We start from the raw sequence: 27,647 nt of genomic DNA on the forward strand, positions 1-27,647 counted from the left end.
GCTTGACAGTGGCAGAAAGCTTCAGAATGGCCAGTAAGATAATGGATCACACTGAATATTTCCAGCAGTTCAGGGGTCAAGTGAAAGAAAGCATCAGGAAAAAGTGTGTGTGTGTTTGTCTGTTGCTAGTATTTCCCTTCTTGCAAACTATACTACTATTCCCCATTAAAGCAGGAATACGGCATTGACTGTAAGTATTCAGTTCTAATGAAAGAAACCAGTGAATTTTTATTTTTTATTTTTTATAATATTCGTTGTCAAAATGTAGCTATTGTACAACAGAAAAGCCTACTAAGAGTTGGAGGGGGGGATTTGCACTGCCTGCAGTCAAAGCCAAGGATATTTAGTTCCTGCATTGTTTCAAAATGAAACTTTGTGATGTTAGGCTGTCTACTGCGACAGGTGTTAACATGTCAAACAGAAAATTGCCATCTATATAGAAGCCAAAATTATTTATTGCTACTCTTCCCTTACACCACTTCTCTGCAAGGTTTTAAAATCCATATGGAAAATCCATATGGCTGTTTCATAGCTTTTTTGTTGTTGATCCTCCCCCTTCTTCAATAGTTATTCCTCTTGCTAGTTATGCGTTTCTCTTTTGATTGATGTCAGTTATGCTTGGGAGTTAAAAGAGCCCAAACCAAAGGATCCTTCATTCTACCCTTTTAAAATATAAGCTTATTTCATTTGTCCTCATCACCTGCCAAAAATATTCCATTTCATCCCCTCCTCCATCCTTCCTGACCACTGAGCTTGCTCAATACTCAATGGGCTGATCTTGTAAAGTGGGTTTTTCCCCATGAGGCTTTCGTTGTACTTCAAAAAACCTTGACATTTCCCTGAGTCTGGTGATACCTCTCTTGTGCATAAGTGATGCTGTCTTGGCTACATAATCAACACATTTCTCCCCTGAAGATTGCAATTCATATATAAAATGAACAAAAAACTCAGTCGCAAAATAACTACCGGTAAATACTGTGGTGATGCTTTATATTGGTCTTACTGTCTCCTAATTGCATGCCTAGGAAATGGTGCAGGGTAGGGCAAGGAATAGTTATTACCTGCTAGGACAGCAGGAGATAAAGTTCTCCAATTATTTTATGTTCTCGCTTTGCCTGTACAGACACTTGTATTATGAAGTAAGAGGCTAGCCAGGAATGTAGAATAATCACATCTTACATTCCTCCTATATGAAAGATGATACAGAAAGAGAGAGAGAGATGAAATTTATTGGTTTGTTAGTGCCACACACACTGATATGATTTCTGATGGCTTCCTAATGTCATATATCTGCAGATAAGCTATCAGTCTTTCATTGAGATTGCTGTACAGTTAGCAGGGAATCATTAGGAAACTTCAAAATTTATGACAGAAATTATCCTGTTAGAATGATCAGCAATGGAAAAACAAACCAACTCCTTGCCTCTTAATTCTGTTTTACATGCAAGTGTCAGGGGGTGGAATATATGAATGTATAGGGGAAAGATCTTGTTAAAATAAATATATGTTCCCGTAGTTATTTGGAATCAACCTAATATTGAATGAAACAAGAATGGATGTTAGGTTGAACATGCATGGAACTGAGTTGAAAGCAGATAAATGATCACTAGTGAAATGGACATGAAAACACAAACAACAGATTGAAGGTAATCCTTGGAAAACAAAGTATAATTTCCATCTGTTCATGAAAACCAGTAATCATGAAATGAATCACTGACCCAAAAATGTTAGGTCTCTGGCTTAAAGGAGAAGTTTAATTGAAATGAGAATAGAGCTAACTTAAAAACTCAAATTTGGAGATTAGAAAATTAACAGGGGTTTAAAGCTGTTAAAATTATTTTTGGAAAGTTTTCACATTTACTGGAATGAAGACTTAAAGCAATGGAAATATAGAAAGCTGGAGAAATGTGGCAGGACAAATGTTCCAGAAAATTATGCAACCCACATGAATACTCATCATTTGAAGCTGACGCTAATAATGTGCTGCTATCAGTATCATGTTAATTTTCAAAATGGTCCTGTGAGCCAGCCAGGTCAAGGCTATCGTTACTCATATAAACAGATGTGGAAAAGGGGCCAGTGTTGTTTTCTAAACCATGCAGTGAAGATAAGTGCCAAATCCTGATCTCTGAGTACTATCAAACTCTAATGTCAGTAAATCAAACTGGTAAAGGTAAAGGTAAAGGTACCCCTGCCCGTACGGGCCAGTCTTGCCAGACTCTGGGGTTGTGCGCCCATCTCACTCAAGAGGCCGGGGGCCAGCACTGTCCGGAGACACTTCCGGGTCACGTGGCCAGCGTGATATCGCTGCTCTGGCGAGCCAGAGCCGCACACGGAAACGCCGTTTACCTTCCCGCTAGAAAGCGGTCCCTATTTATCTACTTACACCCAGGGGTGCTTTCGAACTGCTAGGTTGGCAGGCGCTGGGACCAAACAACGGGAGCGCACCCCGCTGCGGGGATTCGAACCGCCAACCTTTCGATCGGCAAGCCCTAGGTGCTGAGGCTTTTACCCACAGCGCCACCCGTGTCCCATCAAAATCAAACTGAGTAAGAACCAATTCACACAATTCCTGAATAAATCACTGGGTTTTGTTTTGTTTTGTTTTTTAAAAAAACTTCATTGCCACCCACCCACCATCATGATGATTGCATAGAATGCCATCCCATTTAGATTCTGAATGAATTTGTCTCTCATGGGCAGGAATGAGGAACCTACATATGGCTCTCCAAATCATAGAAATATAGAATTGTACAGTTGGAAGGGACTCGGAGGGCCATCTAGTCCAACCCCCTGCGATGCAGGAATCTCAGCTAAAGCATCCATGACAGATGGCTTGAAGTTTTACTACGTTTTTATATATGCTTAAGTCGCCCAGAGTGGCTGGAGAAAAGCAGTCAAATGGGAGGGAAACAATACTACTAATACTACTAATACTACTACTAATAAATACTACTAATACTACTAATACTACTAATAATAAACCTCCAAGGAAGGAGAGCTCACAACCTCCGGAGGGAGACTGTTACACTGTTGAACAGCTCTTACTGACAGAAAGTTCTTTTTGATGTTTAATTGGAATCTCCTTTCTGGTAACTTAAAGCCATTGGTTCAAGTTCTCCCCTCTTGGGCAGAAAAAACCAAGCTTGTTCCCTCTTCCATGTAACAGCCCTTGAGATATTTGAAGATGGCTATCATATCTCCTCTCAGTCTAAACACACCCAGTTCATTCAACTGTTCCTCATAAGGCTCGGTTTACAGATCCTTGGTTATCTTGGTTGTCCTCTTTGTACATGTTGCAGCTTGTCAACATTCTTCTTAAATAGTGGCACCCAGAACTGGACACAGTATTCCAGGTGTGGTCTGACCAAGGCAGAATAGAGTGGTACTATTACTTCCCTTGATCTGGATACTATACTTCTGTTGATACAGCCTTTTCTTCTGCTGCATCACACTGGTGACTCGTGTTAAGCTTATGGTCCACCAAGACCACTGGATTCTTTTAACATGTACAGCTAGTAAGCTAGGTGTTCCCCGTTTTATATTTGTGCATCTGGTTCTTTCTGTCTAAGTGTAGAACCTTTAATTTGTCCCTATTCAAATTCATTTTGTTAGTTTGGACCCCGTTCTCCAACCTGTTAAGGTCATCTTGAATCCCGATTCTATCTTCTCATTCCATGTTGACTGACTTTCATGCTTCTGATATTTGCTATCACTGCTTAAAGGAGAAAAGCAATTCCACTAGGAATTTGGGTTGGCCGCATTTGACTTACATCTCTGGTAAGTGAGGACATAGGCTTGGTTGGTTCCGCTTTGAGGCTGTAGGCCCTGGCCCTACTCTTCCCTGTTGCTCCTCCAGTCTGAGAAGATTAATTTCTGCCCCGTCTGACTACCCCTCTCTTCCCTCACCGTGAAGATGAATAAGAAATCACCCAATGTTCTACCCCAAAATGAACTTAGCTCCTGGAAAATATAGTATTGACTTTCAGGCTTAGTTCAGAGATTTTTGAACTAGCTCAAATGAACTAGTTCATTCCAAGCACGACATATTCCAGATTGTAGACCTACATGGCATGCCTACAGTTGTGTAGTAAAAAAGGTAAAGGTAAAGGACCCTTGTATGGTTAAGTCCAGTCAAAGCCAACTATGGGGTTGAGGCGCTCATCTTGCTTTCAGGCCAAGAGAGCCGGTGTTTGTCCACAGACAGCTTTCCGAGTCATGTGGCCAGCATGACTAAACCACTTCTGGCACAATGGAACATTGTGACGGAAACCAGAGTGCACGGAAATGCTGTTTACCTTCCCACCACAGCAGTACCTATTTATCTACTTGCACTGGCATGATTTTGAACCGCTAGGCTGGCAGGAGCTGGGACTGAGCAATGGGAGCTCACCCCATCACGGGGATTCGAACTGCCGACATTCTGATCAGCAAGCCCAAGAGGCTCAGGGGTTTTGTAGTATTTAACAGATCTCAGTTACAACTTCTGAGTGAATTGCTGATCATGAGCTTTCCTTTAGAACGTGTTAACTACTGATGAATTTTTGACTAACGCTAATGAACCTGGAAATAAATCTTTACCTAATTTCATAGTGTCATAAATTCATCACACTTATTTCTGAATAAATTTGCTGCACTATTGTCAATAATAGTTTCTGAAGTCCTCTGGTGCCTCACTTCTTCTCTGAGCACTACATGCCTGCTGCCTTTTGCCTGGAAAGGAAGCCTATATTTTTCAGTGGTAGGTTTTTTGGGGTTTTTTTTGCCATACTTACTCCAAAGTTTCTATCAGTCCTGATTCATCTTTGTCCCTAGGCATGACTATTTTTCACTTCACTGCACTGCTGTTTATTGTTCCCAAGTCATTGCACTTATTGCTCAAGATTACAGTTAATTTTCCTTTGGTGCAGCAATTGGATTTTCATTTTGTAAAAAAAAAAGGGGGAAAGAAATCCCTCTGAAGAACCTTCAACAGAGAAATACATTGCTTTTCATTACACATTCAGTGCGCATTTAATTAAAAGGGGGAGAAATTACCTGAAATTTAATTATGAAGGAAGAATTTAGAAGGGAGCTGAGCCAACAATGCCTTTCAGTAGCACCAAGATATGCATCAGATATGGCCATCAGGAAGATTTTTAAAAGGGAAAGAATATTAACAACCTAATAGCAAAAGGTTTCCCCCTCTCCATCAAGAAGATTAAAATAAGAATAAATTTAATATTCATGAGCAAGACATGATTTTTCACATACTCGTTTTAAATATACTAAGGCAATTTCAGTTTGCTTCAGACTTCTGTTAAGAACCAAATTTTCCTTTTTAAAAATAATAATAATATTTATTACTTTTAAACCTTACAAAAAGAAAAAAAGCAAAAAAAAGAATAAAAAAGAAGAAAAAACACAGTACAATATATAAACAATACACAACACAACATTAACACATTAAACAAAACAAAAGCAAAAACAATTCAAAAAACACACATTATACCATCTCAATATCCTCAATATCCAAAATTTTCCAGGTACTGTCAAGTGCTGCTTAGTGGGAGGTGTTTGTGTGGGAATCATCCTTCCCTGTTTTTAAAAGCACTGATGCAGTTGACAGTACAGGGGGTGCAATTTTACTAGTAAAATAGGCATCTTAAACATGATAGATATATAGAAAGAAATCTTAACGTACTGGCTGTGAGCTTTATAAGTGTGATGTATTTGGTAAGAATAATGAAATGTGTGATAATCTTCAGTCCTGCTTTTCACTCGGGAGCTGGAGGTTTCATGTATTTACTTGTCCTTCATCAAATATGATCCCAGGAAGGTTTATAGATATCAGCACCTGCATATTAGAACTATAGAATGCAATTTAAACCCATTTTAAAATTGAATCCTATTATACTGCCCCCTCAAAAGCATCTATTAACTACAGCTGGCCTAAACAGATCTGGCCTAAACAGACCTCTCCCAAAGACTAAAGTGAAGAGGGACATCTCCAATCATCTCTGAAATTCACATGTCTTCCATTTGGAGCCAACTGTTAATTAATCCCATGGGTTAAGAGTTGGGGTGCAATTGCCAACCCAGAAATAATAGTGGAGGCACTCATGACTTGACAGTGGAATTTGCAGGCTGCAGAGGTTCTTACCTGATTTTTTTCCGCAGGGACTATAAGACAGAGTTGTTCCACCTGGCCTTTGGCTTAGAATCAGTTTGATTGTCTCTCCCTCTTTCTTTTTCCTTTTTCCTCCTATGAAGAGAATGTTTTAATGTTGTACCTTAATCTTTTAAATTGTATTTTAATCAACTTGTTTTTATTATTGGTTGTTAGCTGCCCTGAGCCCGGTCTTGGCTGGGGAGGGCGGGGTATAAATAATTTTATTATTATTATTATTGTTATTGTTATTATTATTATTATTACTACTACTACTACTACTACCCACCATTTCCATTCTTCTTCAAAGTGGCCTGCATCAAAAACAAGGGCAGGACTTGTTACTTCTTACACTTACCACAGTATTAAAATGATGTTTATATAATAATATGCCACACTCAATTGTCCCATGAACCTTAAGCTCCTGAACGGTTTCCCCTAAAAGCTCTTTTGCATCTTTAAAAGCTGTCCAACAGAAATCTAGCCCCCCATTTCTCTCAAATTATTTGTACTCATCTCCTCTGATTTCTTCTCCCTATGACCTTTTATACCTAACTTCTAACCTCTTGGCCCACCTAAACCATAAACTCTACATAGCTCAGGCCTGGTCTATCAGAATCTTGCCTAGAAATAGCAAGGTTCTATACCTCCAGAGGCTAATATTGGCCAGAAATGGTTGACCATTGACAATAGCATAAGCAACTTGGTTGACTAACAGTGGCCACAAACAGGCACTTTTAATTAAACTACAGATGTGCATTGCCAAATTTAGGGCAGATTTAGAGTGCCATGCCAAAGGGGGTATAACGATGATGATGATGATGATGATAACCCTTTTTATATGGGTACCTACTGAGAAGATCCATTAAAAAACAACAACTGTACCAAAATGAATTATTGTGAAAATAAGAAATATGTATGGCACCAAATTTTGTTTTCATTCAGGGCACCATATTACCAAACTCTGCCCCTACAAAATGTCTTATAGGTAAAAGTACATACCAAATTTTCCATGGATCTAAAACAACAAATGTTTCCTCAAAGTCAGAATATGAATTGATAAATATTTCTGAAAAAAACACCCAAAAAAATCTATGGAAGAAAAACACACACCAAGCTGTCAACATGCCAGAGTATCTCATAAATTTAATTTCATCACATTTTAATGTGTTTAACATAAGTATTTTCAAAAATATTCTTTCTATGCCAGTGTTGGCATGGAGCATCCTCAAACATTCCTCTCTTACACAGCCAAGTTTTGAATCAGTCCACCAAACCATTTTCTAGCCATAAATCAGAAAACATACTCCCACAAATTTCCCATTATTTATGGCATGATTCAACTGATGCACCTTCAGCATAGGGTCATGATTGTGGCCCCATATGAAGGAACCCATATTTATGGTAAATTTGTTGGAATGTGGTGTGCATGCATGTGTGTTTTTCTCAGTATTTTCATACTGAAGGATCATTGTGTGTTGAGAAACAATGGTGAATGTTCAGAGTTAAAAGTATCATATGATGGTTCCACCACTTGCCAAGCCTACCCCTCATTTATGGCTGAAGTTTCCCAGTGCTTTGGCAAATGTGAGCTGATCTGCTGATTGGATGGAAATGCAGCCAGATGACTGCCTTATGCAAAAATCCACACAGAACACCTCAACCCACACTTTTGATATGCCAATATTTTTGTGCAAAATGGTTTCTTGGTTGCTGCAATGCCACATGTCCTTTTTTCCTTCTACTTTATTTGACTCTCATAAGCTGCTTTGTGTTTACAGACCAGCCCTGCAGAATCCGATAATGATATCCCTTTGTGTGGATATTTATTACTAATCACCAGCCAGAAATGAGTGAAGCAGCACTTGCTACCAACCTGCTTAAAATGAAAATCAATAAGCAGAATGAAAAGAGAAAGGGAGGATCAATAATGCCTGAGAGATTTTCCTGGGAAGCTAAGGCAATTTTCTTCACGTGAGAAGAGTTGTCTATAAAGATAGTGTACTGGTGATCATGGTCCAGTGTGCTCTGTCCTCATTACCCTGGTGTTGCTGGTTCTGGTTGTAGGCCATGGTGGAAACAATATCCACAGAAGCACCCAATGTCTATAGGTGAACCTGGAAGAGATGGGGTCCAATAATCAGCATCCAGTAATCTGAAAAAGAATGTTGTGGAGTTGTCCCTTAAGTTGTAAATTTGAACTAACAGTAACATTGGTGCTTTAAGGGCAACGTATTTGTTATATATTGAAGATATAGCTGGATGGTTGTGCTGAGATTCCTTTGACATTTTTGCTCCTTTTTTTAGGAAGTGGGAGAAATAAATTATTCACAGATTTACAGAGTTCACCATAGGGTATCGATTCACTGCTTGAAATCTTGAACTGGCATAAGTAACAGATGATGCCCATCTTCTGCTTGTTGACCTCCTGTAAGGGAAAGTTCCCCTTATGACTGGTCCCTTTGGCAAACTGCTCTCATCATCAAGGTATGCTTCTTAATTTTAATTGAAATCTATTCTAAAATTTGAACTGACTACATCTAGTCTTGTCCTCTTCAGTGGGTCTCTTCTGAGTAAAATCTTGCTGAAACCACCCTAAATATACCTTTTTTTGTAGAATGTTTCTCACATAGTTTCCTTTTCCAACTAATGCAAAAAGACTAGTACAAACTATTACTTCTTGTAACATGGAACGCAGCCTAAAATCGAATGAGGTTTTTTTTTCTATAGCCACATCAAGTTGCTAACTCATATTCAGCTTATGATTGACTACAGTCCTGAAGATCCTTTTCCTGTGCTTTAAAAAAATCTAAATGTGGAACTATCCATTTATCATCGCTGGATTTCATTTTGTTAGTTTCAGCCTCATTTCCCATTCTATTGAGGGTATTCTGAATTTTATTCTGGACTTCTGAGGTGTTAGCTATGATATCCCTCTCAAGTTTGTGTTAACCACAAATCTGATTAGGATTCCCTCCACCCCACCACCAATATCACTCATAAAAATTCATGCAAAGCACTAGGCCCTGCAGTATTTCACTCCAAACTTCCATCAAGCTTGATCATAGAATCATAGAATTGTAGAGTTAGAAGGGACTCCAAGGATCCAGTCAACCTCTCTGCAATGCAGGAATCTCAACTAAAGCATACATGACAGATGACCATCCAGCCTCTGCTTAAAAACCTCCTAGGAAGGAGAGTCCGCCACCTTCCAAAGGAGTTCGTTCCACTGTCAAACAGCTCTTACTGTCCGAAAGTTTTCCTGATGCTTTGTTGGAATTACTGTATTGCCCCAAATATAAGCCGCACTCCCCCCGCCCGAAATTCCAACCGTGAAAAGTTAAAGTGTGGCATAAATTCGTGACCTTACGAAAATTGGCTTACCCCCCCCTCCCCGGATGGTTTGCCTGGAGGCTGTTGACCGGCATTGGTGGGGCATTGGTGGTATGCTGATGGGATCCCCGTTCATTGTGGTAGCTTCAGGGAGGCTGGTGCGCGGCACATTTGGGGGTCCAGCACCAGTGCTTGCTTGGGAAGAGGGGTGCCAAGCGCTGGTGCCGGCTACTCCCTGCCCCCCATTCAGGGTGGTAGGGCTGGGAGGTGGGTGTGCAGTGTGCTTGGAACCGAGTGCTGGTATCGGTTGGGGAGTGGGGCATCATGCACCAGTGCCACCCCCCAACCCACTGGTTGGTTTGAGCGTCAGAGTGATTAAGATGCCAAAAAAGCATCAGCACTGGCTAATCACCGTGACTTTTTCTCTCTCTCCAATTTTAAGGGAGTAGCTTGTATTCGGGTATTGTCTTTTTTTCTTTTGTCCCCTTGAATTTTAAAGGTGCGGCTTATTTGCGGGTGTGGCTTATATTTGAGCCAATATGGTACAGATGAACACTCTTTGAGTACACATTTCCAACCATCTGCAAATCCATCTGACAGTAGCACACATCAAACCCATTCGGTAACAAAAATATTGTAGGAAATTTTGTCGATTGTTTAGCTGAAATCAAGATAAACAAAAGTAGGCCAATCAAAAAGAGAGAGATTAAGATTGACAGTGTCATCTGCTGTAAAGGAGGTGGATCTCCCCACTCTATCCCTGCGTCACAGAATTTCATTACAATCTCCTGTGGATCTTATAAGAAAAGAGAAATATATTTGTTGGCATATCAACTGAAGGCGAGAACATTTAAAATGTAAGGGGTTTATTCTCCGTTATCAAGCATTTTCTACATACAGAACATCCACATGGTGTAAGATAGAGAAGAAAAGAATGTAGAAGAAACGGATGACTGTAAATCATTGAATAACAAACAGTTTACATGGCAGTGGTGGGGATTTTTTTTTTCTCACAATGGGAAAAAATTGTTAAAAGGGTTCAGTAGGTATAAATGTAAGTCAATTCTTTTATTCAATTAAATCTGCCAGTTTTCTTAAACTAAAGAGAATTCTACTGTATCACAGCGCAGAATGCTAATTACACACAAGAAAATACAATGCTAGAAAATTTCAAATTTTTAAGCAGCTTTACACATTAGGGTAGAATTAGAATAAAACTTCTGACTGCATTGAATAAACAGAGGTCAGTTGAAAAGCCTGCTTTATTTAAAGAAACACATTCTTTAAAAAAAATCAAAACCACCTATATTGTTACTGAAAATCTGAAGAATTTTTTTACTGCTAACTTTGAGTGCAGATCTCATTTTTTCCTCATTCTAGTGGCTACAATGATTCTAAATTTTAGAACCTTTATTATCCTTATATAGATGTAGAAGCAATGTTCAAAACTAGAGCAGTAATTCGTTAAACAAAAAGAAATAATAAAGACAACACCTTGCAATTGTGATCTAATGGGAGGCGCAGGATAGAAAATTTACTGAGCTTTATTAAAAGTGTCGAGGAAAATCAGGTATTTGACAAACAATGTACATGTAGAGGCTCTAGCATCTAGCAAAGTGATCTTAAACATATTTACTTAGAGGTTTGTCCCATTGATTTCAATAGACCTTTTACTTCCATTAAGAAGCTTAGAAACATTGACGCTGCAACCCTACACACATCTGGGAGTATGGACCACTGAACTCAATAGGGCTTAGACATGTACAGGATTGTGCTGTTAATCTCCATCTTTTTTGTTCCACTGATAAACAATTTCCTTAAAAATGCACCTCTAGTAACAAATTGGTTTTTTAAAAAATAACAGTTTTTTTGCCAGTGTAAGTGAATCTTCTTGGTATTGGTAGTTAGACAAAACATGTCTTCCTAAGAAGATACGCATGACATTTTTTCTTTCATAGAACCAAAACTCTCTGTTGATGCAAGTCTTTTAGAGGTGAGGAGATAATTGCCTAACTCTGCTACAAAAAAAGAGGGGTCAAAGTTCTATGAGCAGTTAACAGAATTTCAACTGAAACTTGAAATAAAAATCATATCCTCAAACTGCAGTAATAAAAAAATGACAACACAAGAGATGTTGCAAATATACTTTTCCTTTGTCTTAAAAAACCATGCTTTACAACCTGATGGAGATGAAAAACTTGAGATATCAAAAGCTTCTTTTCAGGGAAAAAGGAAGCCTGCAGCCACAATGGGAATACAATTACATGTTTCCTAGACTTCTCTTTCCTTGTGAGACATTTCCCTTCAAGGCACAAAAAGATTAAATAGTGGACAGGGCAGGACAAAATGCTTCAGTTAAAAAAAAATAAATCTAAAGTTGTACGTAGAGTGTACCCTAACATTTCAATGAATAGAATTAAGTCAACATGACCCCCCCCCCTTTAAAAAAAGAAAAGCCTTCATTTTAAAATGTGGCATCATTTTGTCAACACATGGCTCATGTGTAGAGGGTCCCTTAAACATTTGATATTTTCACCAATTGGCCAAATCACCCTAAGGAGGTCATCAATAGTACACAAAATGTTTGCTCACAATTCCAGCATTTTTTATATCACCAAAATTGCATTTTAGTCAGCCACACAACATGTACAGAAGGGTCTAACTTTTTTTTAAAAAAAAGAAAAAAAACACAATCAAAACGAAACAGTGACAATTTAGAGGATGAAGTTAAGTGCAATGTACTGTAAAACTATTCACTCGGCTGTTATCTAACATGGTTCCTTATGCTTCTCCAACCCAAATCACTGTGTTTCCTCTCTCAACTTCAGTGATTTCGCAATTCAGCTTGTTCAGCCGTCCATCCAGAATAAACAAGGATTCCTTAGAAGGCGTCATCAGGTACTGACCAAAGAGCCCGCTGCCTTCAATTAAGCGGTTCTTCCTGTTCCACGGCCATTCGTCCGGCTTAAGAGGCTCCTTAAGACTCTTCACCATCTTCACCTTGCCAGAGGACAATTCTACAAAAAGCACATCAGTTTGTGTGCTGGAGCTACCAAATACATTATATTGATGGGCTTCGGTAAACGATGCTTGAAAAGCTACATCGGATATGTGCAAGTTGGTGTGGATGTCAAAGGCATCCTGTATCTCTCCTCTAACTGTGATGGTCTGGACCCTCATGAGACCTTTCACATCATCAATGCTGACTAGATAGTGACCATCTGGAGAGATATATGGAGTTCCTGTTACATCACCATTGTATCCAATGACAGAGTCAGTAACACCGTCCACTATAAGCTGCGGTGGGACAGCTCCTGTGGTGTCAGGCTTACAGCTGATAAAATAATATCCTCCAAGGTGTGTGTAAGCCAGAGACTTTGGAACACAATTGTAATCCTTTAAACTAATTGTCTTGATGTACGACATAGTTTCAAGATCTATTTTCTGGAGCACAGGCTCATCTTTGTGAAGAATAAATCCAAACCTAAAAGAAATGAGACAAAAAACAAATTCAAAGGGAAGAAATCCATAGTATAGTATATACAATCAAATGCAAGCAGTGCTTAAAGATCTCCACAAAGAGTTACATGTAAACCTTGCTTATATCTGAGATCTGGTTATCATATGCCTCTTTAAAAATACAGTGGAACCTCAGCTGTCAAATGTAATCCATTCTGGAAGACTCTTCAACTTCTGAAATGTTCAACAACCGAGGTGCAATTGCCGGTCAGCAAATTCCATTGAAAAAATGGAGAAACGCGCCTCGGAAGCCATTCAACTTTCGAAGTGTGTTCGAAAATGGAAGCATTCCATTCCAGGTTGTCGGCGTTCAAAAGCCTAAATGTTCGACAACTGAGGTTCCACTGTACTTGTTTTTTAAATAATTTTTATTGAATTGTATGTTTTTATCATATTAATATCGTATCAAATAACAAAAATAAATACAATTCCCATATTTTCCCCTCCCCCCTATGACTTCCCTCAACTTCGTCTTCTGGTTTTTAAACATATTAACGTCTGCTTGCTTTATTGTATCTTAATTTTAAATTCCTTTAATTAAATGTTATTATCTTTTATCATTTTTACATCATCTTTGTAATTTCTATATTTAATTTTGTTAATTGTAAGTGTTTACTCAAATCCTGCTAGTGATACTGTACTTGTTAGTCACCTCATATGTAGGTTTCTCATACAACTTAGCTTAAAAACATAACAACAGTACATTTAAAAGTCCACAATGAATCTTAAAAAACCAACCAAATTATTTATTTTATGTACTTATATGACATCCCCACAAAGTTTTCTCAACAGCTTACAATAAAAAAGTAAATAGAAAATAAAATATGAAATATGAAATAAAACTAAATGAATACAACACAAACAGAGCACACAACACTTCTATATATTAAAAAGGAGAAAGATTTAAAACTTGAGAGGCCCTGACTATACAAACTGCTTACCTGGGTATGTCTTCACCTGGTGCCACAAAGAATCATAAAGATGGCACCCTGTGAGCCTTCCTAGGAGTCTGTTCCATAATTGGATGCCACTACTGAAAAACTTTCTTTCCCTGGTAGCTACCTGCAGCAGGGCCTCTGAAGAGAGTCTTAAGGTCCAAAGAGGTAAAGGAGAAGCTGGCCTTTTAGATAACCTTGTCTCAATCAGTTTAGGGTTTAAAATGGTAAAATCAACACTTGAAAGTAGAACTGGACACACTGGCGGAGGAACAGGAGTGCGGAGGGAGCAAACTGCCCTCGGCACCACTATTCCGGTAGAGTGCCATTGCGGCACACACACCCCCCCCGGACATGCGCAGCATCACACACCCCAGGGGGCAGCAGCCATGTCCCCACCTGCTCTCCGCCCTGGTAGCGGAGCATGCAGCTTCGCCACTGACTGGACATTGATAAATTACAAAGAAAACGCCTACAACAAATTACAATACGGATCTCACAGTAGTTTAAAACACAAGCAGCAAAAATGGGAGCTTAGAACAATCAACTTTGCCAAAGGGATTAAATTAACACGATCTTAAAAAGCCAGGAAGGACAACGCAATGGCTTAGTCTAAAGCCAAAAACGCAACAATGTGGGGCCTGTCAAGCTCCCTTGGGGACAACATACCATAGCTGAGTGAATTGAATTGAATTGAATTTTATTATTTTGGTCACAGACCAGTTCCAGCCCACATACAATATCTAGGAAGTCATAAAACACGATAGGGATACATTTGAAATAGCTGAGTGTGGTACTACCCAAAAGTTCCACCTGGATTGAGAGGGTGCTCAGGGAAGTGTATAACTTATATCAGATTAATGTATAGTTATATTTGATGAAGCTGAGCAGCTTAAAGTGTGAACCAATTCCATCAAAAAGCAATTTGTTTGAGGAGATGGAAGAGAAAATGTTGGTAGTGTTAACCAAGATAACCTATTTACGGATGCAAGTTACCACTGTGTACTGCAGTCATCAAGTGATGAAACAGTCCCAAGTCACAAATTCTTCTTATCAAGTTGCTGGTGAAGGCTATAGCTTCTCTGCAATTATAATTCAGTTCCCAAGTAGAACAACATACATCAAAGCCACCTATGAAGTTTAATTGGAATATATTTTTTGCCATGTGATTAAGAGGAAATGGTACACTATTCTGGATGTGCATAACTCCAGCGAGATATTGTATATGCAGTTTTAAAATCAATTAACTGATGCTTAAACCAGAATAGATACACAGCTTCAATGGGAGCATGCAGTACATCCCAGATATCTTAGTTCATTTCATTCTCATTTCTCTCCCATGAACATGAATTCAATGCTCATTGCTATTATTCCAATCCTTCTCATCATAAAGATTTAGGATTACACCTGCCAACTATTAAGGCCTAAATTGTTTCATTTTCAAAGTACCTTTAGGCATAAGAACCAAGGAAATTGACTATGCGGAGGTTTTCAGAAAATATGAGACAAGCATGATAAAGCTGAGCAGAAATGGAGCAGGACTACTGGATATTACTACACAGGCTTCCACCCCAGCTGCCGGTCAGACACACTGCAAAGTATTCAGCTCTGCGAGTGTGCAGTCACAGGCTATTTGATGGCTGTTAAAGGACTACCTGAGACGTGGATGACACTGTGGGTTAAACCACAGAGCCTAGGACTTGCCGATCAGAAGGTCGACGGTTCGAATCCCCGCAAGAGGGCGAGCTCCCGTTGCTCGGTCCCTGCTCCTGCCAACCTAGCAGTTCGAAAGCACGTCAAAGTGCAAGTAGATAAATAAGTACTGCTCTGGTGGGAAGGTAAACGGCGTTTTTGTGCGCTGCTCTGGTTCGCCAAAAGCGGCTTAGTCATGCTGGCCACATGACCCGGAAGCTGTACGCCGGCTCCCTCGGCCAATAAAGCGAGATGAGCGCTGCAACCCCAGAGTTGGCCACAACTGGACCTCATGGTCAGGGGTCCCTTTACCTTTAAAGGACTACCTTGGCTCTCATAAGGAACTGTTCTAGTGTACAGCTGGAGAGACTGTGCTCCGAGATTTTAAATGATATAACTTGTTTACTAATTTTAACTCAACAGTATTCAAATTCTTAAACACACACTCACACAATAGCTCTGGTTATCATTAAATACTGTATTGTACACACGACACCGTCAATATTTTATAGCCTTGCAGAAAAACAATATAACAGTATTCTTAACTACAACACAAGTGGAGCTTTCAGGCTTTTTCTTAGCAGCATGCTTTGGCACTCCTCTAAATGTCACCCCCCTCTCCAACCCTTTGATCCTCAATGCCAAGTTTTCTTGATGTAACTTGCTAATATATCTGGAAAGCCTGACAAATAGCACCAGCAGGTTAATAGGATTAACAACAAATAAGGCTGATAGTGAGGCAGGGATGAGAAGGTGGAATAGACTGACTGAGTACATACTGATTTTTAATATCTGCTTATGATTCCGACTGAAGGAACTCTTCTTTGCTCCATCTCAAAAAGAATGTGATTTGCTGCAATGCAGAAAAATTAAAGCATGCTAGAAATGTGAAGGGTGATTTAACAAATAAAGGAAAGGATGGCTAATGAAACATACATCATGGTGCTATGCCTTATATAATGGCGTCCTATCTAATTTCACTTTCTCCAGATAAAGAATGTATAGTTGCTGCATAACCTAAGAACGTTTGACAGTGCTAGCACAATGAGGAAGAAAATGGGTGACCTTTTCCTGAATGATTTATTACAAGATTGTGTATGGCCAAACACCAAAGAAATTCAAACTAATGGATCATCAGAGCTCATTATCTCTTCTGAGTAAGGACTACCAGATCCAAATGTCTTCTTTATGCCATATAAATGTTTTAAAATATTGCCACGGGGCCAAAGTTCGATGGAAGAGGAGAATTTATCCTGCATCTGTTATGATTTTGCAGAAAGTTTATTCAATTGATCAAACTGAACATAAAATGTTGAACTTCCAGGTTTTTTTACATGTATGTAACTGTGAGTATCATCACCCACTTCCCTTAAAATTAAGCCTTTCTTTAATATAAGGTAAGGCTATCTCTTCTTAGATAGCCTGTGTTCATGTATGTTAAGGGTTTATTTTTATAGTGAACTCTTTCCAACTAAACATCAAGAAAAACTTTCTGACAGTAAGAGCTGTTCGACAGTACAGTGGTACCTCGGATGCAAACAGGATCCGTTCCAGAGCCCCATTCACATCCTGAATGGAACGTAAGATGCGACGGCGCGTCTGTGCATGCGCGGGTCACATCTTGCCACTTCCGCGCATGCGCATGACATCATTTTGAGCATCTGTGCATGTGCGAGCGGTGAAACCCGGAAGTAACATGCTCTGTTACTTCCTGGTTGCCGCGGAGCGCAACCCGAAAGCGCTCAACCTGAAGCACATTCAACCCAAAGTATGACTGTAGAACAGTTTCCCTTGGGAGGTTGTGGACTCTACTTCCTTGGAGGTTTTTAAGCAGAGGCTGGATGGCCATCTGTCATGGATGCTTTAGCTGAGTTTTCTGCATTGCAGGCGGTTGGACTAGATGACCCTTGGAACGCTACAATTCTATAATTCCACACAAACGGCAAATGAGGTATCAGCAAAGTGTCAGTAAAAAGCCCTGCCAGCCACTCACACTCACATTTTAGTCCAGCAATTAAACAGGGAGATGCCTGCACTTTGTTGATAGATCAGAAGCTGGCAACAAGTCCTATAATTTCCCTCAGAAAAGTGGCCTTTAGCATTTGCGCTAGGTCATTAGTGAGCAAACATTCTTGCCAAGGGCTGACATCTGAGCAACCTGTAAGATATGTATTTATTCTTATTTCCTCAGAGAAAAATACCCCCTGCACAAAGGTGAATCTAAATTGTCCCCTTCATGGACACAATCTTAAAACACAACAGTCAGTGATTAAAGCGGCAGAGACCTATCGCAGTCAAAGGAAGTTAAGCCAGATTCTTTAGGAAAGTATCTCCAAGGTTGTCTAATCTTCAGGCTGTAGTTTGAATAGAAGGCTTCAGGTTTTTAGAGCCATTAATCTGGTACCTTTCATAAGCATTTCATTTTTAAAGATTAGGGGCAAAAACCTGCAGTCACTCATAATTGTGCCATAAAATTATGCTTGCGGCTTATGTACTATAAACCTGTTTTATGAGTTGGTCTCTAGTAGAACAACAAGTGATACATCAGAGTGCCTTTAGTTTCCCCCAGTGATTTAAATGTAAAAAGTGCCATGTTTAATGCAAACTTCCCTTTCATGCAGATTGATATACGGAGGCCTCCCACTGTTCATTAATCCCTGATTAATATTTATGAGACATCTAACCCTCATGTCTCCCCTGTGAAATAATATAACGCACAGTGCCTGGCTTAGAATCACCAACACGATTTTGTCCAAGTGCATACGGATCCTTCTTTCATCCGTCCAAAACAGTGAAAAGTGGGAATTAGTTGTTCTACAGAACAACAGTAATAATATTTTTCTTAAAAAAAAAAAAAAAAGATAGAGCGGGTGAAACATGACAGGCTGTGGGGAGTTTCTTGGTCCAGTCTCCATTTGGCCTGCTAAATGTCTTAACTAAATTCTTATCAAAATGCTAATCAGTGCAGAGCCTGAGTAAAGGACAATCAAATGAGGCTCCAAATTGAATGATATATAAAAGTTGTAAGTCTCAGATCCAGAAGCCAAACATGGCCCTAAAAGCCCCTCTAACTGGCTCTTGGGATATATCCGTGGTCACACCTCTCGAGTCCTGTTCTGCACCCTTCTTGAGAGCTTTTGACTGGCTGAAAAGTATCCTTGAATTATGATAATGCCTGCTTCCTGCATGGATGCAGGACAGAGATGTGAGTGAGTGTGCAGAAAAAAAATCACACCCATTGCTATTCCATGTCCCTAGAAAGTTGCTCATTGAAGAATGTGGCTCTAGGGCTGAAAACATTCATCAGCCCTCATAAAAAGCACGGGGCGTATAATAGCCACCTGATGTTGGCCAGTGAGGCTGCCAGAACTTGAGCACAGCATTGCTTTCAAATCTGTAAACAGGGAATAGATAATTTGGTGCCAGCAATTCAAATGGAAGTCTAATGGTGACTCAGGAATGCAACAGAACTGCTAGGCTAAGATGAAAGGCAAATCTAGAACTGATTTTGTGAGTATATTAGCGACAAGCTAGATGGAGAACCAAGTAATATCTCTTAAAGCCTTTTCATTTTTGTTTACTGAAATGTATCTGGGGTGGGGATGGGGTACCTGTTTGGGAAGAGAAAGTGCTTTCAGATATTTGTTTTACTCAAAATTGCCCCACAAGCTATTTCCCCACCTGTATGGGGTAAATGGTAGTATCTTTGCACCTGTGAATGTGAAAGCAGGGGGGGAGAGAGAGGCATTTTGTCAGAATGACTGCTCCCCGCTTAAAACGGGGGGGGGGGGCTTTGCACGGACGCGCGCAGCCCCTGGATCTGGAGCGGCTCCATCAGCATTGGCTTGGCTTTGCCTTCCCTCAGGTGGGATACCTGGAGGTCTCCGCCTACCCCAGTCAGTTGTCCAATCCCACCTGGGGGAAGCGTTGCCAAGGAGATCAGGCCAGGTAGGGGAGGGATTACCTGCCCACACAATATCCTCACTTGGCTCCAGAGCTTCTCCCACCCTACCCACCCTCAGTTAATGCCTTATTTTGCAGGTTAACTTTTCTTCACAGGTTTTGCAGGTTAACTTTTCTTCACAGGTATGTGGGTGCTGCTACGTTAAGGTCGCTGTCAAAGGCTGGAAAGGAATTTCCCTGCATTGGCAGGTTTCGCCTTTCCCGTAGCAAAATGTCACAACTTTGGCGGTATCAGGCCTTGAGCGGAATCCTTTTGTCCATCTTCCTCTTTGCAGTGGCGATACCAGGGTTCCCTGTTAAAGGGATTTCTGAAGGGAGGCTTTGACCGTACGCCTAAAAGTCGTCATTGCTCTCCCCTGTGGTGGCAGCGTAACGGGGGCGGCTATCTCTGCTTGAACATATGTTCTCCAGAGCCGGCCCATCCCCCACACAAACACTGGATAACCCTGATGCTCCCTAGGTCCCTGGCTGGGGACTGGGGAGGGAGAACGCCCAGTGCCTGAGCCAAGGTCTACCTACATTTGAAATTTAATGAAGTTGTGGCCAATTTAATCCCATAGCACGTTGTCTTGAGTCGTTATTCCACATGACGGGGGGGCACTCGGGATTTGGGGACTCCGCCTGTCCACGCAAAAAGCTGCCTGATTGGAAAGGGTTAAGCATCCCATTTCCAATATCCTACAATTGCTAACAGATTTTCAATTTCCGATGTCTGCATTTCAGTCAAGCTGTCATAGGAACAACATCTCCTAGTGCCTCATCTAGTTTGTCTCTTAGTCTGCTGGGCAAAGATTCAAATGAATAGCAGTAATGTAGTTTTGATTTTGATTTCTAAAATGACTAATATACTGAAAGAAATCTAGAATTGGTTTCATTTGGACCAAATTGCTAAATATGTGCCCTTTATTGCAAGGGTGCGCTCTCTCTCTCTCTCTCTCTCTCTCTCTCTCACACACACACACACACACACACTTCATCATTTGGTGTATCTTCAAAACACTGTTTTGGTACATTGTGTATCCAAGCTTGACTTTCTCTAGGTAATTTTGTTGAAATGTTACTTTCAGGAATAGTAATCAAAGTTACTTATGGAATATTCATGAATAAAGCTTTGGAATGTCATGGTGAAATATTTGTATTTCTTATTGATATAGTGCTATAAATGTGCATGGTGCTTTGGCACAGTATGATAATGTCTACCAAAGACAGTTTATCAAAGAAGGCAGTCTATGATCATCACAGCCTATTAATAAGTTAACTGGCAGTGGAGATTAAGGTGCATATTTATCTAATTAAGTTTAGATCTCTACAAATATGACCTCTACACAGACAAAGACAATCACATGCAGAATTTGCATTTCTAACTTCAAGTAACTACTTATAATTACATATTAAATATGAAATCCACATTTTGCTCATGCCACATCTTAGACTGCTCTTCTTTTCTCAAGACTCGACCATGTTGATATCTGGCTAGTAATTCTACAGCTTCCCTACTGAGGTGTATCTGTTGTGAAAGCTTTTCAACATTTCACTGGCTTTATTGTGATGACTTTCCACTTCCTTGGTGGAATGTTATGAGTTTTGCCATCCCCTATCAGTTACTGCTGTCAACATGGGTCAGGGATGGGTAAATTCAAGCATCACGGAAACAAGTTGTGTCACATACTTTGTATACAATAATGGCTGGGCGATGGAAAAGGTAATGTGCCAGGTTCTGTACATGAAGTTCTAACAAACTTGGATATTTAGTTGTAGCACAACTCTCGGGGGGGGGGGGGAATGACTATTACTTGTTTAGTTTTACAATGCCAGTAGTCTAGCAGCTTAACACTATGAAGCAAATTGTGGGTCATGCGTCTATGTCTAAACTATTTATCCATGCTTAGCCAAATATGTTGCAGAGCCATCCAGTAAACATTCCCCTAAAATGCAGAAGTTCTGGAATTATATTGCTCTGGGACCAATGTCCCACAGAGTGATGGACCAGACAAACAATGCTCTGTGTAGTAGACTTCAAACACTTGTTTTTTTAATAGACTGCTTTCCAATAAAACTGTCCTTCAAAAGAAAGCAAACCTGGTATAACTGTGTCCTATCCACCCAATGTGACAAAAGCATTTTTCTCTTCATCAAGCTCAATGTTTCTGAATACTTAAGCTGTGCTTCACTTATTGCTAGTTGCCTCCCATGAAGAATAATAATAATAATAATAATAAATTTTATTTATATCCCGCCCTCCCCAGCCGAAGCCGGGCTCAGGGCGGCTAACAACACTAAAATAGTGCAACATTATAAAAACATCATAAGAATTAATTAAAATCAGAATTGATGGCAACCATAAACTAAAGTATTGTAAGGATTGCCAAAGGAGGGAGTCAGGCTGTGCCCCAACCAAAGGCCTGGTGGAACAGCTCTGTCTTGCAGGCCCTGCGGAAAGATGTCAAGTCCTGCAAGGCCCTTGTCTCTTGTGACAGAGCGTTCCACCAGGTTGGAGCCGCAGCCGAAAAAGCCCTGGCTCTAGTTGAGGCCAGCCTAACCTCTCTGAAGCCTGGGACCTTCAAGATGTTTTTATTTGAGGACCGTAAGTTCCTCTGTGGGGCATACCAGGAGAGGCGGTCCCGTAGATACGAGGGTCCTAGGCCGTATAGGGCTTTGAAGGTTAAAACCAGCACCTTAAACCTGATCCTGTACTCCACCGGGAGCCAGTGCAGCTGGTATAGCACCGGATGAATGTGATCTCGCAGCGAGGACCCCGTAAGGAGTCTCGCTGCGGCATTCTGCACCCGCTGGAGTTTCTGGGTCAGTCTCAAGGGCAGCCCCACGTAGAGCGAGTTACAATAATCCAGTCTGGAGGTGACCGTCGCATGGATCACAGTGGCTAGGTCAGGGCGAGAGAGGTAAGGGGCCAACTGCTTAGCTTGGCGGAGATGAAAAAATGCCGCCTTTGTTATAGCTGTAATCTGCGCCTCCATAGAGAGGGAGGTATCGAAGATTACACCCAAACTCTTGACGGACGGTGCTGGCACTAATTGCACCCCCGCAAGAGATGGGAGTTGCCCCCTCAATCCCATATCGTCCCGTCCCAGCCAGAGGACCTCTGTCTTCGAAGGATTTAACTTCAACCGGCTCCCACGTAACCATCCAGCCACAGCTTCCAAGCATCTGATCAGTGTGTCTGGGGCCGAGTCAGGATGGCCATCCATCAACAGATAGAGTTGGGTGTCATCAGCATACTGATGGCAGCCCAGCCCAAAACTCCGGACAAGCTGGGCGAGGGGGCGCATAAAGATGTTAAAAAGCATCGGGGAGAGAATCGCACCCTGAGGCACTCCACACACCAAGGAGTGGCGGGATGACAGTTCCCCCCCAAGCGCCACCCTCTGTCCCCGACCAGAGAGAAACGAGCGCAGCCATTGAAGGACTGTGCCCTGGATCCCCACGTCGGCGAGGCGGTGGTCCAGAAGTTCATGATCGACCATGTCGAAAGCTGCTGACAGATCTAGAAGAATCAGCAGCCCCGACCCGCCTCGATCCAGCTGTCTACGAAGATCATCTGTTAGGGCGACCAGAGCCGTCTCGGTCCCATGACCAGCGCGGAAGCCGGACTGGAATGGATCCAGAGCCGATGTTTCATCCAGAAACCTACCAAGCTGTTCAGCAACCGCTCTCTCAATCACCTTACCCAGGAATGGAAGATTCGAACCTGGGCGGTAATTGGATAGATCTAAGGGATCTAATGATGTTTTCTTTAAGAGCGGACGCACCACTGCCTCCTTCAGTTCCCCTGGGAATGTCCCGGTGCCAAGGGACAAATTGATGATATCCCCCAGGGGGGCCCGCACCTCGTCTGGACATGCTCTAATCAGCCAAGACGGGCACGGGTCGAGAGGACAAGTGGTGGGCTTTCCAGCTCGGAGGAGTCTGTCCACATCGGCTGGGGATATCCGGTCAAAGTGGTCCAGTACTGGACCCGAGGACAGTCGAGGGGCCTCCAGTTCCTTTATTGTATCCAAATTGGCAGGGAGGTCATGGCGGAGCGACAGGACCTTCTCCGCAAAAAAGCTCGCAAATGCCTCACAGCTGTGTGTCGAATTGTTATTTAAATTTGGCTGTCCTTCGAGGGACGTTGAGTGAAAAGAGTGAGTGATATTTACACATAATGTACTAAAGAAATAGTTTTCAATCTGAATGTAATGCGGAAGCAGAAGTGAAATACATGTGTGTTTAAACAGAAGTCACATTCAGTGTTAGAAGAAAGAATGTAGGTAAAGGTAGAGGGAAGCTCAAATGGGGATGTTGATCATAGCACTATAGATTAAACTAGAGTAGATTCAGAGCAGGTGAAATTATTGGACTCCTCTTGAAAAACTGATGGACCCTTTTGGACAACAAATTGCAGTGGACTAGACTGGGGTAGCTAACTCCAGTCAAGCTTAGTCAGCAAGGGCAATGGCCAAGGATGATGAGAGCTGTAGTCCAACAACATCTGAATAGCACTGTATTGACTTCTCCTGGACTACACTGTGTCAAACATGAAAACCAGTAGTAGAATATACTGTGCTGAAGATTAGAAAGGGTTCGGGATGTCTAGCTGCTGTGGGTGAGCTAGAACTGGGAATTTTGGTCAGACACATGCAAAAGATAACTGGATATTTCTTTTAGTTGAGAGAACTAATTTAAAACGACATAAAGTTTTGCTTTTGACAATTTGTTGAAGACACAGAGAGATGAGACACTGTGAAAACTAAGAAATCAAGGGAGACAATTCATATCTCTCTTCTCAGTGTGAATTCAGCAAGACAGCAGATATCTGCTCAAAACTCAAAGAGCTGAGAAATTTCTCATCATTTCTTATATATATATATAAAAGAAAAGATCTCCAGGAACTGAATATGCAGTCATCGGTCTACACATCCTATCCCATGTTTTCCTTGCAGCAGCAGGGAACTGCTTGCGCAGGTGGGGTTAAAGTAACATCTTCCACTGAGCACAAAGGACAGGAATATGCAAAAGCTGGAAGTTTCTAGCTTCCTGGCATACACTTTCCCTACCCCAATCACATTCTGAAAAAGCTAAATTGGTTGCAAGTGCAGCCTGTCGGTGACTTCAAATAAATTCATAAAACCTTCCGCACTTAATAAAAAATTGTTCTGTTAGTGTGGAAGCACATATGCTTCGGAGCTCCCTGTCTATTGACATCAGGCAGAAATCTTCACTGTATTCTTTGACACCTGCTCTCTTTTTAGTTTACTGCTGATTTTAATTGATTTAAAAATGTTTTTAATTACTTGTTTTTATGGGTATTTCTAATATTTATGGCAAACTGCTTGGAGGTTTTGTTACAATCAAGTGATTTCTAAATTTTGTCAAATAAATAAAATCAATTTTAATAAAACTTCTTAAAGCTGTAATTATTGGTTTTCAGAAAGGCAAACAACAACCTTCTGAGCTTTAATTGTCTATGCTTTCTTTTTATCCCACCACATTCAGACTCTCTTCAGTTTACCCAATGTTAACTCTGCATTGGCTCATACTTCCATTTAACATTTTTTAATGCCCCAGGGAAGTTGGTGTAAAGCCATTTCCTATTTCTCTGGGTTGATTCCTTTTTGATATCAGTCTTGACCCACTAATTATAACCTTCTCTTAGCAACTCTTACAAACTAGTGTTTCTTCAATGTCTAGCCTAGCCTACCGGAGCCATTTACACGAGTGAGTAACAACAATGGCATTTGGTTTTAAGAACAACTGTGGTCATTACTGCAGAGGTATCAGGAACACAATGATGTCTATAAAGTTATCGGTATGAACATACTTCAAGGAGAGTACAAATACTGGTAATTCCATTTCTGTCACAGACATACAGACAACCATATGGGAGGGTTTTATATCAGACACAAGGCTGAACAGAGTATAAAATGAAAGTTATGGGAGGCTTTCCCAACCTACAACAGCAGGTGACCAAGGCTTTTTCACAAACTACAAATGACCATCTAGTGAAGCTGTGACAGGAGACCATCAATAACTTGTGGTTTTACAAAAAATCAATTGTCAGAACCTGGTACGGGGATTATATTGACATTTTAAAGGCATGTGCTTGGCACTAAGCATTCAGTTTAAAAAATAGATAAGACCTCTCTTGTTCACATTTCTAGTGCTCATGATAAAAGAAGGCCCATGGCCATAGTATCAAGGCTCGCTAGCATCTTTCTCTTTCCAAGCATAGAAGTAAGTCTCACATGATCACATACATGAGTAGATCCTAACCTGTGCTTCCAATGATGTGGATGAAACCAATCAAACTAAGTCAAGTTAAATTTTGCACAGCAGTTTTAGCTTAAAATGGTTTTAAGATTAAGAAGATTAAAATTCCCATTTGGTCACATGCATTTTTTTCCCCTTGTTTGATAAAGATTATGAACAGCTTTGGGTCTGATTACTTTTCAGCTAATGTATATGCAAATGAGCGGTGGTTCTATCATTTAAAACCAAAATGTGGAGAGAGCATGTTTCTTGTAGAAGCTGAAAATAGATTTGCTTAATAAAAATCCTACAAATAATACGAGTATTGTATTGTTCTTGGTTTTTAAGGAAATAATTTTGTTATGGATTGCACTATGATTATTATAAATCTTGTTTAAAATCCATGTTAAGTAATATAATTGTAACTAGGGCTTCAAGCAGCATATATATTGATGGTATGATTATGAACTATATTAAATTTCAGCATCGCTACTGGAGTTTCATTTTGTGATGTATCTGACATATCTATGATTAATTAGAAGAGTTTTAAATGCAAGATGCCTGCTGATTTCTGGATGGCATGGGTAATGTGTTGCCTGGTGGGTATTACCGGTATATGCCATAGTTGAATGCATTTTGAATCTTAGCATGCTGTATGGTTATTCAGACATAAAGCTGCATGCAACTTTCTCAGACACAGAGAACAGAGTCAGGTGATGAATTCATTGATTTGGAATAATGGGATATAGTTCACTGGTAGTGCATAAAAATTCCCATTACAGTATAAGCTAATTGCTTCACTGAGATATTTTCAGAGAGAAGGAGGATAGCATCTCAGCTAAGTTACTGCTATCATGGAGACTCAGCCACCACTTGTACTCACAACTTTGGGAATTACCAGTATGTTCTGTTTCTGCTTGACCAAAGAATGATCAATGAACCTTTTAAGGCACAAGTAATGACACCAACCGTGAATTAGACTGGCCATGTTCTGGACATATCGAAGAACAGGCTTGGCCTAAATCTCCAAAGCCTTACCCCATCAATTAAGATTAGAACTGGGACTTTGAAGGACATAGCTAAGGTATTATAAGACGGTGATTATCACTAGTTGAAAAGCAAACCTTTCTACCAAATGCTGGAGACCCTTCCCTGGTTTGCCTCCCTTGCCATTGAGAGGATGTTGTAAGAGATGCAGGACTGCTACTGTTCTGTGTAGCTTTGTTTCCTCTACCTCTCGACATTGACTGCAATGTAACACATGAGGCGATGTTCTTTTGTCATGCATTTGTCTGCATTTGTCTGCCCTCACCAGTCAATGAGGCAAAGCAAGAGTGGTAGACACACAGTATTATTATTTGATACATATGTTGCATTGCCATAAATGTCACAAGGAAGGAATAACAAAGAAAAGTGGGACAGTGGCAATTTTGTGTTTCTTTTTAGTTTTAAAGTGAACTACTGCAGCTGTCCCTTAAATGTTTTTGCAGTCTAACCCATGGGAAGAAGTATCCCCTGAGAGTAGTAGGCTGTCTCTCTGCATCAGCAAATACCCCACCAGCTTCCGGAGTGTGATAAATATAGAAGATAGTGTAAAATTTAAAGTATGGCTTCTGATTTGCTTTTGCATGCTGAGAAAATTGTTTGCCTGATGTTACCGTATATACTCAAGTATAAGCCAACCCGAATATAAGCCGAGGCACCTAATTTTAGCACAAAAAACTAGGAAAACTTATTGATTTGAGTATAAGCCAGTTCACCACACCACAAACCTGGTGGCGGCGGCAGCAGTGGAGGAAGAGGAAGGAGCA

At 40.6% G+C, this 27,647-nt stretch overlaps 1 protein-coding gene across 4 annotated transcripts in view; it reads right to left on the minus strand.

The window, feature by feature from the left end:
* Positions 1 to 10,330: 10,330 nt before the first annotated feature.
* The window catches only part of FSTL5 (follistatin like 5), a 340,816-nt gene continuing 323,499 nt past the window's right edge, over positions 10,331 to 27,647 (minus strand). For all 4 annotated transcript variants that reach the window (XM_082237218.1, XM_082237216.1, XM_082237217.1 and 1 more), the window contains one exon: positions 10,331 to 12,965. In XM_082237218.1, coding sequence (XP_082093344.1) covers positions 12,263 to 12,965 — 703 coding nt within the window. In that variant the 3' untranslated portion in view covers positions 10,331 to 12,262. The remainder of the gene's footprint in view (positions 12,966 to 27,647) is intronic.

The sequence above is a fragment of the Podarcis vaucheri genome (assembly GCF_965113315.1).
Source record: "Podarcis vaucheri genome assembly, chromosome: 9".
In the NCBI taxonomy this organism is placed as follows: Eukaryota; Metazoa; Chordata; class Lepidosauria; order Squamata; family Lacertidae; genus Podarcis; species Podarcis vaucheri.